The following is a 16,306-nucleotide window of genomic DNA, read 5'->3' on the forward strand; positions in this document are numbered from 1 at the left end:
TATGCATATACATATATGTAACCACATATGCCATATATAGTTAACAATAGTGTAGCTAAGTATAACTATATGGTATCGTACTATACAATAGTTAACTCTACACACACCCATACACATATGCTAGGGCAGCTAGGTGGTGGAGTAGATAGAGTGCAGGGCCTGGTGTCAGAAAGCCTCATCTTCCTGAGTTCAAATCTGGCCTTGGATACTTGCTAGCTGTGTGACCCTGGGCAACTCACTTAATCCTGTTTGCCTCAGTTTCCTCATCTGTAAAATGAGCAAGAAAAGAAAATGACAAACCATTCCATTATCTCTGCCAAGAAAACCTCCAAAAGCAGAGTTGGACATGACTGACAATGTCTTAATAGCACATGTACTACATATGTACTATATACAAGTACACACACATCAGTATATAACTTGTTTTCATGTAGTTATTTGCATGTTACCTCCTTGATTGTGGACTCAAGCACAGAGATGATCTTTTCTTTGTTATCTGCAGCACTTAGGCACATAACAGGTACTTAATAAATGTATATTGATTGACTATACCAACTTTGTTAACCAGACCAAAGATTACTTCTTACCTGGTTTTCATTCCCCTACTTTGCTCCTCCTGTCTATCCTTGACACAGAAGTTGGCTATCTATATTGGGATCCCAGCCCCACCATCTGGTGCAGATCCAGGGGGGGCAGAAAAAGATGATTTGAGAGGTTAGGACATGGATATAGTCTTGGCATTACAACTAACCAGCTGTAATGCCTTGTTCAAATCACTGACCTTCTGTGTCCCATTTCCTCATCTGTAAATTGAGGCAGCTGAATTAGATGACCTCTAGATCTGATTATTTTCTTTTCTACTTTGCATATACTGTATGTAAAACTGCCACAGAAACAGAATGAATTGGTAAGGGCCCCAAGAAACGATGGGTTAAAGAGGAGAGCCTCAAAATATGAAGGTCAAAAGTGAAAATGTCTCCACATTGGAGACTTGACTAGGAAATGCTATTCGTGGTGCTTTTGCTATGCTACTTCCTTTTAGATGAGGGCCTTCTGGTATCGAAGTCACTGAATCCCCAGAGTGAACACACTATGTATATGTTAGTTCTCTCCAATAAGATGCTGTAAACCCCTTGAGGACTGAGATTGTTTCATTTTTTTGGTCTTTTATTGTGTATGCCTAATGTATGCGATGGGTGGCTCCAAGTGTTAAAGGAAAGCTTTGACCATCACACACCCTTTCCCTCTGTGCATTTGTGTTTAACTAATACACTGCTAATTCTTTGCATTTCTTCTGCAGATCAACTAGAATTTCACTCAAGGTAGGTGAGGTGAACAAAGCCATAAGAACTGGTCATCTAGTATATGGTATGTGCACTCTATACCATGAAGGAAAAAAAAAGCCAAAACCAGAAGGATTACTTAAGATTCAATGCAATTGGGTGTGCTGATAACAAAGACGAGATAAAAGATACAATAGGTTAACTAGGATCTTTTATTGTCAGACTTCCTTTGAGCAAATACGCAATATTTCTTAAAGGCTGTGGTTTGTTGCAAAGGCCCAAAATGGCTTTCATTTATTTTCTTAATGCACAGATTCATTGCTGTTGATGAAAGTTTGCCTTATATTACAACTTTTCCATATAAAAATAAACGTCCCAAACCAGATCTTTTTTCTGGTTATAATTGTGGATTTATTTACAGGTGTTTGTCAAGACCACTATTAAGAACTTGGGATAACATATTTTAAAAAATTAAAACAACACAATGTAATTTCATGCTCCTTTAAAAGATCTCTTCCAGGGTCAGCTAGGTGGCATAGTGGATAGAGCACTGGCCCTGGATTCAGGAGGACCTGAGTTCAAATCCAGCCTCAGACACCTAACACTTACTAGCTGCGTGACCCTGGGCAGGTCACTTAACCCCCTTGACTAGGGAAAAAAAGCAAAAATAATAAAAGATCCCTTCCATTTTTACAAGAGTTTGATCTTTCCCCCAATCCCAACAGGGTAATTGTGTAATCTCTGGCCACAGTTTTATAAGATAGTATCCTTTAGAGTAACATTTAATACTTAAAACTTTATAAACTAAAGATCCCACATGTATGGCATATGGTATTGAAAACTGCATTTCTGTATGAGGGTAATGTATAAATACAATGATCTTATCAGCTACCTATCTGTATATAATACAGCAGATACAGAATGCAGACTTGCTACATGAAAAATAAAACTGTCAAAATGTGGTTTAGAAATACAGTAAAGACAGGAAAATCTGGGATTTTGATTTATTAATAAAACTGCCTTATAAAGTAACCATAAAATTGAAACAACTATAACTCTGAACTATTAAAATGTACAGAAGGACTGTTTACACCATTGCACATCATTATTCCCTTTGCTTTTAATGCTCATGAGAAATGAAATAAAATTAGAGTTTATATAACATGCATGCATATGCAAGCACATCTACTTAGAAGAATAAACAAAAGTTAAATGTCTGTGAAGAAGGCTGCCAGCAGCACTCCAAGCAGAATAGACGGTTCTCGTTCCCCTCCCTCTCCTCTCCCTCATCCCCCAGATTCCTCACTGTACCACTAGCAAAGGAAGTCCGGCTGGGAGGTTAGTGCATAATAGATGGATTAACTTCCCCTCTTCCATGTTTTCTTAACTCTTCTGAATGGAAAGAAAGGCTCTCTTATCAGGAGCACAGTTAAGGTCAATTAGTGTTGGTTTACAAGGTGAAGGCACTTTTCGCCACCTCGATGGCAGCACACACACGCATGCGCGCACACACGTACACACACATATTTAAGGCATGTATCATCTAAAAGTAACAAAGCTTTGGAAATTTTGCAGACTGTGAAGCTGACAGTTTAATACATGATTTTTAAAGTTGGCATTGGTAAGGACTTGTGGAGAAACCTTCCCCCTGCCAGGGTCTTCTACGATGTCCTGGGTAGCTCTGCTGATGGCTTGAATCGATCAGCACGTCGGAGCCCTGTCTAGGCCAGAAGGTGACATGTGCAGATGTGAAAGTCCCGGTGATCGGCCCTGTTTTTCATCGGGAGCTCCCTTGGCTTCCATGACTGCTCACGGATCGGGAGGTGCTGTAGCGCTTCTTCACAATCATGCTGATGTAAGCTTTCATCAATTTGGCCACATCCACTACCTGTCCAACGAAACAAAGGGAGTCCAGACCAGATGATGAGCTTCCCACAATGCAGCAACATAACAAACAAACAAACCATCTCATGATTTCCCCTATCAAATGAACACTCCAATGTTCGTCATTTCATGAGACTAAGGGGTCCAAGAGTTGGAATCACTGACTGTGACTTAGCTCAAGTGCTGTATGAACTGTGGCAAAAGCTTACTTACACAACATTACCTTTTGTTGTTCTAAGCCGAAATGAAGCTGAAAAGTCATGGTCACGTGTGAAACATTCTTCCCACTGGCACTATCATATTTAAACTGACCGTTAAGCAGATTTTAATACATAAAAATGGAATATTATATCCAATAATATCTATTCAATATATATCATAGCTCCAATGATACAAAAATATATGGTAAAAACCCTACCTGTTAAAGTTAAAATTCCTATTTAACTGAGCAATCAATTAATGTTCCAAGGACATCAACATATGTGTTTTCTTTTAACTTCTGACACTCCATTTGGGAATAAAAGCACACAGAGAAACAGTGACCTTGCGCAAATCATTTAACTCTGATAAGACAAGTTACAGATAAGATGGTGATTGCAGAGGGATTTCTAGAGTTCTCCACACCCATGAAACCATAGGTCCATAGTTCTTTACTTTTTATGTCTTCTCGTGAACATAATTATAATTTTTTTCTTGTTCTTTGCACTGCTCTTTCTACTCACAAACTTGAGTGTTTGCTCTTTACAGTATATACTAAAAGCAATAAACATCTGGGTAACTAACTACAGCTTAATGTTGCGTTTATTTAAGATGAAATATATTTAAATACAATGGTCTGGCCAACACAAGGAATTGTTACCATTTTATCAAAGATGTTTATGACATTAATATTTACTGTCAGATCTTACCTCACTGGTTTCGAAAAGCAGTTCTCTCTCATCAACCACAATCTTGTATGTGTTTGCCAGTGGTGCCCCAAAGGACAGGATATGTTCATACTGGAATACCTCTAGAGGCCTGCCCTCTCCACGCTTGTATACAGACACTGCTTCAGCACTGACTCCCAACCAGAGCTCTTGTGGAAAGCCACCTTCTTTGCACTATTGGAAAAAGAGTTATAGATAGAGTAGCAATTATCTAAATACTATGATTCAATCACGTAAGCTTGTTTGTACCACATTCTCTTAGGGAAAACCGGTAGATGAGATAAAGACTGTGTTTTACAAGGGTTACTGAACCAGCCATTTTGATGGCATGGCCAGTCACACAGATTCAGTCAAACAGCCAGTCAATTCAAAGTACTAATTAAAAAATTTTTTTGGGGGGTGTAAGTTTGTTTTACTGATATTTAATAGTTGTTTGATTAAAACTGACCAATTATTTTAGCAACACAACCTAATTTGCCAAGATTCGCCCAGTGAACGAAGGGATGAGAAGGCAGGGCTCCCGGCAGAGTCTACTGATTTAGTTTAAGTTTTGCCTCACGTCCTTGCTTAACAGATTGTTCCTCAAACATAGCATCTACAGGCTAAGAGCAGTGAAGGGCACTTCCCCAAATCATTTTACACTTGGTAGTTTGGGCTTTTCCTGAAATAAATACTCTAAGCAACTCTAAGGGATATTTGTGCATCATGCTTGGCATGATGAAAGGCTTTTTCAAATTATCTTCTTTGTCAAATTAATAACCTGCTCAGTTTGTAGTTTAACATCTCTATAACTTCCTTATACAGATGTAAAAACTTAGTTTCCATCTGAAATATATTGGAGATTATGAAGAGTGGATATGCACTAATGAGAACTGGATGTCTATGACCAGTAGATTTTGAATACAAATTGGAAAGAGTTCTTGAACCAGTAACTCACTTTTATATGCTATTTTTTAAGACTGTAATTGAAAGCCTAAATCTTACATGGGATAAGAGGTAATTAGATAACACACTAATTTACTCTGATGATAAACCAGATGATCTAGGATGCTATTAAAATATTTTAATTATAAATAACTTACTTTAATAAGCTATTGAATGCCACTGGATTAACAAAGCTGATGAGAAGAAAAAGAAGTATAAAATACATATATACAATTTGTGGAAACGTTTAGAGGTAGGGTTTGGTTCAGTTTCTAAATAGTCTGAGTATATTGAAACTACTTGAAACTTCTAAGGGGAAAAAAACCAAATGTTATTTTAGTAAATATTTCTTCCCTCATTCCTCATGAATTTATTAGAAATAAGGAATTTTTTTAAATAATGAAGAAAGGCTTTTATTCAGATCCACTAAAAGTATGTGACAGACCAAACTCATTTTTTAAAAAACCCACTCTAGTGTCATCCTTTTATTAGAATTTATTCTATTGTCCTTGAATTACTCTTACCATGTTTCAAGTCCTTAGATGTACATGATCCTATCCTATGCTCTCAGTGATCTGTATTATTTGTACAGTATCTAGAGTCCTACCATGTCTCCCCACTTCCAGCCCCCTTACCTCTACATCAAAGAGTGTAGACCCATATCCTGGCCACTCTTTAATCAAGGCCATGTATTTGGCCATGGCCTGCTCCTGATTCATTCCCTGTAATTTTTTCCATTTATCAATGACACTGGCTCGAGCAGACGAGACTTCTTCTTTAATCCACATATCCAACATCTGTTCTTCTTCAATCTTTTGTCGGTTGACAGACCCTGTCCGGAAGCTTCTTCTTAGAGTTCCTTCTAAAAAGCTAGTGCGCCTCTTCTCCATCCTCTCCAAAGGGGAGAAGGTTTTAGTTGACTGTGTAATGCGAGACTTCAGTCTCTGCAAAGGATAGACTTCCTCCAAAGCTGGGACAGCTGTATGCATCGTATAATCTCCCTGAAGGTATTGAAGCCTCAGGGCAGCAAGAACTTGAAGGTTTTCTTCAGGAGCTGGATAATGACCTCGGATAACTGCTTCGTGAGCCTAAAAGGAGTAAGAGGGCAACTTAAGAGGCCCTATGTTCATCAGTGACACATATTTAAGACATCTTTCACTTTACCCATCTTCCTGCTCCAGACTAAGCTCTGGAGAATATCACTTTGTTACCTCCAGAATTCCCTCCCTGGGGACTGTGCTGCTTTAACTGGTAAGCACCTCTTATGTTCCACTATATTCAGGATGGCTGAAGCTATCTTGCCATCCATCCTGTCAACATGCATGTATTTCTTCCATTCCTGTAGCTTTTGAGTTCTAGAACTGTAATCAAGTTAAACTTCCACTTCTATTGGAAAAGTATGTCAATCGACTATCCTAAGGCTTCCCTCACCACTTTTACGAATACCTTGACCAAAGCATCTCTCCCTGAACACAACTCCCTTATACATGTTGACTTCTCCTATTAGAACGTAAGTTCCTTGAGGGCAGAGATCATCTTACTTCTGAGTTGTATCCTTTGTTCTTAGTATAGTGCTTTACACATGCTAACTGCTTAATGAATGTTTTCTTTCATTTAGCTAAGCCACTAGGTGGCATAGTGGAACAGAGCCACTGGGCCTGAAGAAGACCCGAGTTCAAATCCAGCCTAAGACACTTCCTCGTAGTGTGACCTTGGCCAGTCATTTAACCTGTGTGCCTCAGCTTCCTCCTCTGTAAAATGGAGAGAAGAACCGCACTTATATCACAGTGTTGTTCTGAGGATCAAATGAAACTATGTGTAAAGAGCTTAGCACAGTGCTGGGCACATTGTAGGCACTGTATAAATGCTTATCCCCTTCCATTATTCACTTATTGATCCATAATTTGTTAGAACTAACCCTCTATCTGACAAATTAGCAAGGTTTCCCATTCTTTGCTAGGGGATGAAACTATTTTAACACCTTCCCCCCCCTCCCCCGACATATTTTACCTGTTCAAACATAAATGCAAATTCCACACTGTCTTTTGGGACATTATCTGTGTCTAAGAAGCAATAAAGTTTGAAGTAGAACTTCCAGGGCAGGTCGCCGACCTCGGATGTGGCGGTGAGCCTGCAAATACAAATCATAATATGCTTTTAGAGATCAAAATGACAGTCAACAGAGGACTCCTTTACTTTTAAATCTTCTTAATGCTTTTATGTTTATTACATGGCAATCACCTCCTGCTATACTTTCCTCATAATTCTCTTTTGTAAAGAAGAATTGTCCAGCAAAACCAACCGATACAGCAACCTGCTATACTGTGCTCATGCCTGGCACCTCCAGAATCTGTAACACTCCCTTCAAACCCCCGCCCACAGCAACCCAGCTTTGTGGAGGAGTTTTTCCATTAGTTGCTTTCTGGAATCAATATTTGATTGCTTTACTTTTAAATCAACTTTACATGGTTAACATTTTACTGTAGTAACATCATGTCAATACATACGTATTTCTATTTATGAGATAGATTTTATACACACACATACAACTAAATGGTGCAGTAGAGAAGATCACTGTGCCTGGAGTCAGGAAAACTTGCATTCTAATTGGCCTCAGACACTTCCTAGCTGTGTGACCCTGAGCAAGTCTCTGTTTGCCTCAGTTTCCTCAAATGTAACATGAGGATAAGAGTACCTACCTTGCAGGGTTGCTGTGAGGATCAAATGAGATAATATTCGTGAAGTGCTCAACAGTGCTGGGCATGTAGTAGGTACTATATAAATGCTCCTTCCCTTCCCTCTCCTACTACTTACTTAGTAGGACTACAGACATTATCTTCTCATACACTTAAATCAATATAACTTAAAACAGAACTTTTGTGTTCTGTTATCAGTTTTCAAATGAAATACTTTAAAAAATCTAAGTAAATATTATTTCTTGAACATACTATATATTTATCAGCACTCTGTTAGCTAATGAGTCAGCAAAGGGAACAATTACATGGAACAAGGTAACTAAGATTACTTCTCCATTCCCTTTTTTCCCTTTCCAGCTTCTTTAAAAAACAAAACACCTTCATAGCATGCTTCAGTACTTTAGCAGAGGGTTTGCATTTACATAGTAGATGCAGTTTATTTGCTCTGAAGAAAGGACTTATGATAAGTTACGAGTCTGATTTGAAATACTACGGGTGAGGATATCTAAAACTTATGTCAGAGACAAGGGAAGTATTAGCCTATTAAGCATAGCTTCAAATCTAATACAGAAAAACTAAAAATCAGATAATTACATAAAAAAACCCCACTTTTAAGAATCAAGAGAAGCATCTGGATTTTAATAGTGTGCTGAGAGATGTATATGTGGAGGGAAAGGGGCAGGCAAATGAGAATGAGATGTACAGGTGAAGATGAACATTTTAGAAGCCAGAAAGGCAGTAAGATCATAACTACTTTTAAATCCAAGGACTGTTTCATTTTTGTGCTTCCAAGCCCAAGCAATGCCTTGCACATAGCACCTATGGACAGACTCCAATTGTTAGTCAAGGGAAAGGTAGCGTTAATAGGTAGAAAGATTAAATAGAAAAGACAGTTAAGGTTGCCTGGTGTTCTGAAGGTCCCAGAGAGTCCCAGGGTTCAGATTATTAAGCGTTTTAAACTGTGTATTTAATTTGCATTTGAATCAGTCAATCTCTATTAGAAAATTGCTGGGCTGACTTTTCAAGTTTCATTTATTCTGGGCCAGGGGTTCATAACCTTTTTTGGAATGTTAATGTATAGTATTATAAAGGAAACCAATCATATTGAAATAAAGATGTAATTTCCCCCCATTTACTTTCACAAATCCCCTGAAATGTATCCATGGACATGAGTTTAAGAACTCTTCAGAACTTCTGTTAGTGATTTATACATTTAACATCCAAATAAACATAAACCAGAGAACACTATGAGACAATTACTTCTGGGCTATCCCACTCAAGTTGTTTTGTGGATTGTGGCAGTGACAGTATAATTTCCGATTTAATTATTCTTGAACTTTACAAGATGAAGCTTAATGCTTTAGTTAACTTCTAAGAGAGTCAGTCCTTACAGAATCAAATAGGTAGCTGTCAATTACAACTACATGATTATTGATAGCCCTTATAAGAGATGTAACACTCTATTTGGGATATATTCCAGTTCATGAGACCATATCCCTCCCCCCCAACTCTTCCCCTACAGATGTTTCATATAAAATATTAAAGGGATGTAGTTGGTTATTAATATTGCCCTATTTAATAGATGTATATGTACTTTAGAAAGTTTATATTGTAGTATGTCTATCATGAGAGTTGACTAAATGATAGAGTAAGTATGATTTCAGCGTTATTTATGAAGAAAGTTGGTAACAGCATCTCTTGGTTAGGAAGATAACTTCATATGATAATATATGGGAAAAATCTCAGTTGATACAGATTGGAAGACATGCTTATTAGAGAAAAATAAAGAAGGCAGGAAAGAGTTGTCATAATGTCTTAATAAAAATGTCAGTAAATCAGTGTTTTCAGAATAAAGCACACTATTTACCCTCCTATTTACTTTCTAAGTATCGCTGTACTGTATTTAATGACTAAGCAAATGGGATACAACTAACAAACACAATGAATCAGAAAAAGTAAGATAATATAGATTACTATACATGCTAGTTCATTTTAAAATTGCCACTGTGGGACTTTAAGGAGACTTACTTTTCAAACTTGGCTAAGACATCAGCCACTATAGTTCTGCTTTCAATTGCTTTATCAGCAGTCCCATTGTACTCAAACAGGGCAAACATGTTTCTGCTATCCTCCATGGCCAAACCTCTAATTAATTTTTCAACAACCTGAAACAAAAAAATTCAATTCGTTGGTGTTTTTGAGTTCTCTAAGTTGTTGCTTTTAAAAAACAAAATAACAACAAACATATCTTACCTGAAATTCAAATTAATTCGTACCTCAATTTAGAAGCAATGACACTTTTAATTTTTTGTTATAAGGGATCTTTGCTGGAGATGAGAGAGGAGAGGAGCATTTTCAGAAATGAGAGTGTTTTTGTTGTTGTTCAGTTGTTGTTATGTCTGAATCTTCGTGACCCCACGGACTAGCATGCCAGGCTCTTATATCTTCTACTATCTCTCAGAGTCTGTCCAAGTCCATCTTCATTGTTTCCATGACACTATCTATCCATCTCATCCTCTGCTGTTCCTTTTCTTTTTGCCTTCAATTTTTCCCAACATCAGGATCTTTTCCAATGAGACCTGCCTTCTCATTATGTGGCCAAATTATTTAAGCTTCAGTATTTGACCTTCCAGTGAATAGTCTGAATTAACTGAAATAAGGGTCCCTAGGGTCCCAAAAGTCTTCTCTAGCACCACAATTCAAAAGGGTTGATTATGTGGTGGCTCAGCTTTCCTTATAGTCCAGCTCTCCTAGCCATACACTGGTACTGGAAAAAACACAGCTGTGACTAAATGGACCTTTGTCAGCAAGGTCTTATCTCTGCTTTTTAGTATGCTGTCTATATTTGCCGTGGCTTGCTTTCCAAGGAGCAAGCATCTTTTAATTTCATGGCTGCAGTTGCTGTCTGGAGTGAATTCTGAGCCTAGGAATATAAAAGCTGACAGTGCTTTCATTTCTTCTCCCTCTATTTGCAAGAAGTGATGGAACCGACTGCAAAGATCTTAGTTTTTTTGATGTTAAGCTTCAAGCCAGCTTTTACACCTTTCTTTCACCCTTATCAAGAAGCTTCTTAATTCTTCTTCACTTTCTGCCATCACAGTAGTATATTTTGCACATTTGAGATTGTTGGTATTTTACCTGGCAACCTTAATTCCAGCTTTTGATTCATCCAGCCTGGCATTTTGCATGATGTACTCTGAATGTAAGTTAAATAAATGAGGTGACAATATAGAGCCTTGTTGTACTCCTTTTCCTATCTTAAAACAATCAGTTGTCCCATGTTTGTTTCTAACTGCTGTTTCTTAACCCACATACCAGGTTCCTCAGTAGACAAGTAAGATGATCTGATATCCCCATCTCTTTGAGGACTTGCCACATTGTTGTGATTCATACAGTCAAAGGCTTTAGTGTAGTCAACAAAGCAGAAGTAGACGTTTTTCTAGAACTCCCTTGCTATCTCCACAATCTAGCAAATGTTGGCAATTTGGTCTCTAGTTCCTCTGTCTCTTTGAAAACCAGCTTACTTCTTCTGGTAATTCTTAGTTCACATATCTCTGAAACCTAGCTTGTAGAGTCTTAAGCATAATCTTGCTGGTATGTGAAATTAGAACTGTTTGGTAACTTAGACATTCCTTGGCATTGGCCTTCTTTAGAACTGAGATATAAACTGATCTTTTCTAATCCAGTGACTGCTGTTGAGTTTTCCAAATTTTTCTGGCTTATTGAGTGCAACACTTCAACAGCATCATCATTTAGCTTTTAAAATAGCTCAGCTGGAATTCCACCATCTCCAACAGCCTTATTGTTAGCAATGCTTCCTTAGGTCCACTTCACTTCCAGGATGTTTGGCTCCAGATCAGTAACCAAACCATCATGGTTATCAGTGATGTTATAACCTTTCTTGTATAGTTCTTCTGTGCATTCTTGCCACCTCTTCTTATCTCTTCTACTTCTAAGTCCCTACCATTTTGTCTTTTATCATATATTTTTGCATGCAATATTCCCCTGACATCTCTAATTTTCTTCAAGAGATCTCTTGTCGTTCCAATTCTATGTTTTCTTCTATTTCTTTACATTGCTCATTTAAGAAAACCTTCTTACTTCTCCTTGCTATTCTCTGGAATTATGTATTCAGTTGGGTATATCCCTTCCTCCTTCACCTTTCACTTTCCTTTTTTCCTCAGCTACTTGTACAGCCTCATCAGACATTTTGCTCCCTTCCTCTTCTTTTTCTTTGGAATTTTTTTTCCACTTCCATTTCATATTCATAAGGGATGATATTTAGATCATACGTATATAGTTTGATGATTTTGCCTACTTTCTTCAACTTCAGTCTTAATTTTGCAATAAAAAGCTCATAAACTACAGTGAGCTCCAGGTCTTATAGAGCTTCTCCACTTTTGGCTGCAAAGTATATAATCAGTCTGATTTTGATACTGATCATCTGGTAATGTACACGTATACTCACCTTTTGGGTTGTTGAAAAAATTGTTATGACCAGTGAGTTCTCTTGACAAAGCTCTATTATTCTTTGCCCTGCTTCATTTTGTACTCCCAAGCCAAACTTGCCTGTTATTCTAATTATCTTTTAGTTCCCTACTTCAGTATTCCAGTCCTTTTTTTGGTGTTATTTCTGGAAGATGTTGTAGGTTTTCATAGAACTGATCAACTTTGGTCTCTTTGGCATCAGTGGTTGCAGCACAGAGTTGTATTACCATAAAGCTGAACAGTTTCCCTTGGATTCGAACGGATATTCTGCTCTCATTTTTTAGATTATACCTCAGCACTGCTTTTCTCACTCTTTTATTGACTTTGAGGGATATTCCATTTCTAAGGAATGGAAGGAATTTTATACTCCCTTCCCACACCTCGCCTGTTTTCTAAGTTCTGAAACTACAATCAAATCAATCAAACCAAATCCTGGAAAAAGTGCATCAATCTATCCTACTTTGGCTCTTTTCACCATCCCTTTGCCTTTTTAAACCAAAATTCTTCTCCCTAGCCATATTCCCTGATATAGAATGCAAGCTCCTTAAAGGATGGGGCTGTCTCTACTTTTAAATTTGCATTCCCAATGCTTAGCACATAGTAGACACTTAAATTATTCCTTCTTCTTGCCCTCCTTCCTTTCTCCTCCCTCCCTTCTGAGGCAGCTGGTAGTCCAGTGGATAGAACACTGGGCCTGGAGTCAGGAAGATTATAAATTCAATGAGAGACTCTGGAGGGCTGTCTGTTATTTGCTACATTTATTAACTTTAAGGAGTATTAGTAGTGACTTCTGTAAGTTCCTCGGGAACATTTCCTGTATGTTGGAAACCATTCTAGATTTTATATTGCTCCCATGCTTACTTTAAGAGTAAGTGGAAAATGTAGTCATTAGCCCACATATTCTGTAGCTGTGGTCACTAAGATGACAAGCAAATATTTACATTTCTATGAAGATATGATATAATGAAGCTGGGTCACACTGTATAATTTGGTCAGTACTACCTGGTTCCTTTGAGATTATAGCAATTCAAATTCTCTAAGTTACTTATTGACTTGGCAGGTTTAATTTTGAGAACATATTTTGCCAAGAGTTTCAGAGAGACATTCTTTCTAAGTTGTCCTTATACTATTCTCTCTCCTTCACCTCTAATAAATATTTTGTTTTTGTGTGCATGTGGTTAACTTCAGGAACTCATTTCTAAATCTGTTAAACTGAGTATGTTCTACGGATGTGCGACAATTTAATACTTTAGACCTACACATGTTAAAGTAACATAGTAAAACGGGAAAACCCTACAGAAGAATGTCTCACCTCTCCAGCTGTAGTGTGAGAGCTGATGGTGATCTTGCAGGATCCTCCACCATGGCAATAAACAGTAGATGTCATTTCCTGCCTATTAATCAGGGCTTCTATTTCATCCCGGGAAGGCACAAACTCTCTGCATTTGGTTTTTTTAAGCGATTCATAAATGAAGGCAGCATACTTTTCCATTTCTGTTCCTGGAAACTGTTCTCGTATCCTAGGAGACAAACACTGGCCTTTAATTGCAAGTTTTAAGGAAAAATCTTAATGTTACTGGCGCTAGTCACTGTTTGCAGCACATGCCCATTTTATGTGGATTTTAGTTTAACGGGAGAAAAAGAAACAAATGTTTAAAGGAGCACACTTTTTGTTGCCACTCACCTTTTACGCCTGAGGCTCTTACTCAAACACAAACGCTCTTGTGGGGAAAAAAAAAACAAAACCAAACAACCTTCACCCACAGTAACATAAAGTAAATAAAAACATGAATCAGATTTTTCTCTGTGGAATATGAAATCCCAATTCATTTTTCTTATTAAGTGGCATAAGTACAGGCTACACTCACTGATATGATGTGCTGCCTGAAGACAGATGTGAGTATAAAAATTACACAAGTATTTCTAAGACTCTTTTGCAATCTTCATCTTCTCACCTTCGGGCCCAGAATACCCATACTTCCCTCCAACTGCTTAGGGTCTGACTCACCATCTCTGTGACTTCCCAATCCAAAACACCTCTCCCCTGGCCACCTATCCCTTATAAAAATTATTTTCTCTTATTAGAATGTAAACTCCTTGAGAGATGGACCTGTCTTTTTTCTTTTTTCAGCATTTTGTATCCCGAGCACTTAGCATATTTTTTGGCACAGAGTAAATACTTAATAAATGTGGGTTTGTCTCCCCTCCCCCCCATTCATTCAAGGAACCTCAGAGCCTCCCAAAGGCTCTTAGGCATCTTCTTCAGGGTTTTCCATTTCTTTTCTTTCTTTTTTTATGGCTAGGCAATGGGATTAAGTGACTTGCCCAGGTTCATACAGCTGGTAAGTGTCAAGTGTCGGAGGCCAGATTTGAACTCAGGTCCTCCTAACTCCAGGGCTGGTGCTCTATCCACTGTGCCACCTAGCTGTCCCTCCATTTCTTTAAATTAGAATAAATTACTACATAAATGAAAATGATGCTTGAATTCAACTCTTATTTGGGTGGGGCAATACGGAGATAAAATGAAAAGCACCTAATAATAACACTCCCCCTTTCCTCCCTAACCATTCTAAATAAGACTTCTTCTGCCTTTACCTTTTCAGATGGAACTTGAGATACTTAAGAATCCCACGACTGGGCAGGAAAGTACAGCTCAGGCAAGTCAGAATCTGCCAGCTGTACAGATTCCCAACACTGCCCGGGTGGGGCACTTTGTTGGTCTGTTTGATAAGCTGGCAATAAAGCTCATCTCGGAGAGGTCGAAGGTCATGTCCAGTCTGAAGGATGCCTTGAATAATTGGGATAGGATCTGACATGGACTCAAGTTGCTGGAGAGAATTGAATATCTTGATAGCTTCATCCTGAAGAGTTGTATAGCCTTTGTCTTTTAGCACTAGGAAAACAAAACAAAAATTAGGAATAATTTTTTAAAAGGTTTGGGTAAATATATAAATTAAGCAGCTGACAATTATGTGGAAGGTGACAAGAACAGGCAGGGAAGCTGCAGTGAAAAGCATGATGGATACTGGGGCTAGGGTTCAAAACCTGTCTCTGTGATTACTACCTGTGTTACTTTGGACAAGACACTTACTTTCTCTAAGACTCAATTTCCTCATCTATAAAATGGGAGAATAAGACTAGATGGCCTTTTAAGTCCTTTCTAGCTCCTAATCTACGATCTTGAGTATATAGGTTAGATTATTTTTTTTTAAGAATAAAGAAGAAGTATTTCAGGTGGGTTTAACTCTCAAAGATGCAGATAAGTAACCTGTGATTAGATTTACAATTACGTATCCAATCCCTGTACCATATAGCTTTATGTAAATGTGTCTATTTTTCACAGTAGCATAGGACCACAGATGGAGAGGTAGAAGGGATCTCAAAAGTCATTTAGTCCAATGCCTCTGTCTTACAAATATGGAAACTAAGGCCCAGGCAGGGTAAATGACTTAACCTAGGTCACACAAGTAGGAATGGGCTTTGTATTTAGTGTTTGGCTCTGTACTGACATCTTCAATCTCTTTTTTAATAGTTTTTGTGTGTCCCTTCAGCTCTCAGTGTGCTGTAGTCTAACACTGGCAATCTTAACCTGGGGTTTGTAAATTTATGATTATGATTATTATTTTTTGCTAGGCAATGGGGTTAAGTGACTTGCCCAGTGTCACACTCCTAAATCCAGGGCCGGTGCTCTATCCACTGCACCACCTAGCTGCCCCTGTAAACTTATTTTTAAAAAATATTTCTGGCCCTGGATTCAGGAGGACCTGAGTTCAAATCCGACCTCAGACACTTGACACTTACTAGCCGTGTGACACTGGGCAAGTCACTTAACCCCATTGCCTAGCCAAAAAAAAATTTTTTAAAAAAAATAATTGTATTTCAATGTAACCTGTAACAGTGTAATTCTGTCTTTTATGCATTTACTAACATGAGTCTGAGGAGGGATCCACAGGCTTCACCAAACCATCAACGGGAGCCATGACACGAAAAAGGTTAACCACTGCTGCCAACAGGAAAGACCTCAGTTCTTTCTCCACCTTATCTCAGTTAACCAGTGAGACAATCTCTCTGAAGAACTAAGAATGCCGCATAGGCAGTATCACTG

The 16,306-nt window shown here is 38.1% G+C and overlaps 1 protein-coding gene across 1 annotated transcript in view; it reads right to left on the reverse strand.

Annotated features, from left to right (window-relative positions):
- Nucleotides 1–1,477: 1,477 nt before the first annotated feature.
- The window catches only part of MYO10 (myosin X), a 256,436-nt gene continuing 241,607 nt past the window's right edge, over nucleotides 1,478–16,306 (reverse strand). Inside the window, exons 35-41 of the mRNA XM_021008633.2 lie at nucleotides 14,797–15,094; nucleotides 13,514–13,721; nucleotides 9,742–9,878; nucleotides 7,028–7,148; nucleotides 5,653–6,105; nucleotides 4,076–4,267; nucleotides 1,478–3,171 (exon numbers count right to left, since the gene is read on the reverse strand). Coding sequence (XP_020864292.1) covers nucleotides 3,061–3,171; nucleotides 4,076–4,267; nucleotides 5,653–6,105; nucleotides 7,028–7,148; nucleotides 9,742–9,878; nucleotides 13,514–13,721; nucleotides 14,797–15,094 — 1,520 coding nt within the window. The 3' untranslated portion in view covers nucleotides 1,478–3,060. The remainder of the gene's footprint in view (nucleotides 3,172–4,075; nucleotides 4,268–5,652; nucleotides 6,106–7,027; nucleotides 7,149–9,741; nucleotides 9,879–13,513; nucleotides 13,722–14,796; nucleotides 15,095–16,306) is intronic.

The sequence above is a fragment of the Phascolarctos cinereus genome, unplaced genomic scaffold (assembly GCF_003287225.1).
Source record: "Phascolarctos cinereus isolate Bilbo 61053 unplaced genomic scaffold, phaCin_HiC Scaffold_4;HRSCAF=312, whole genome shotgun sequence".
NCBI classification, from domain to species: Eukaryota; Metazoa; Chordata; class Mammalia; order Diprotodontia; family Phascolarctidae; genus Phascolarctos; species Phascolarctos cinereus.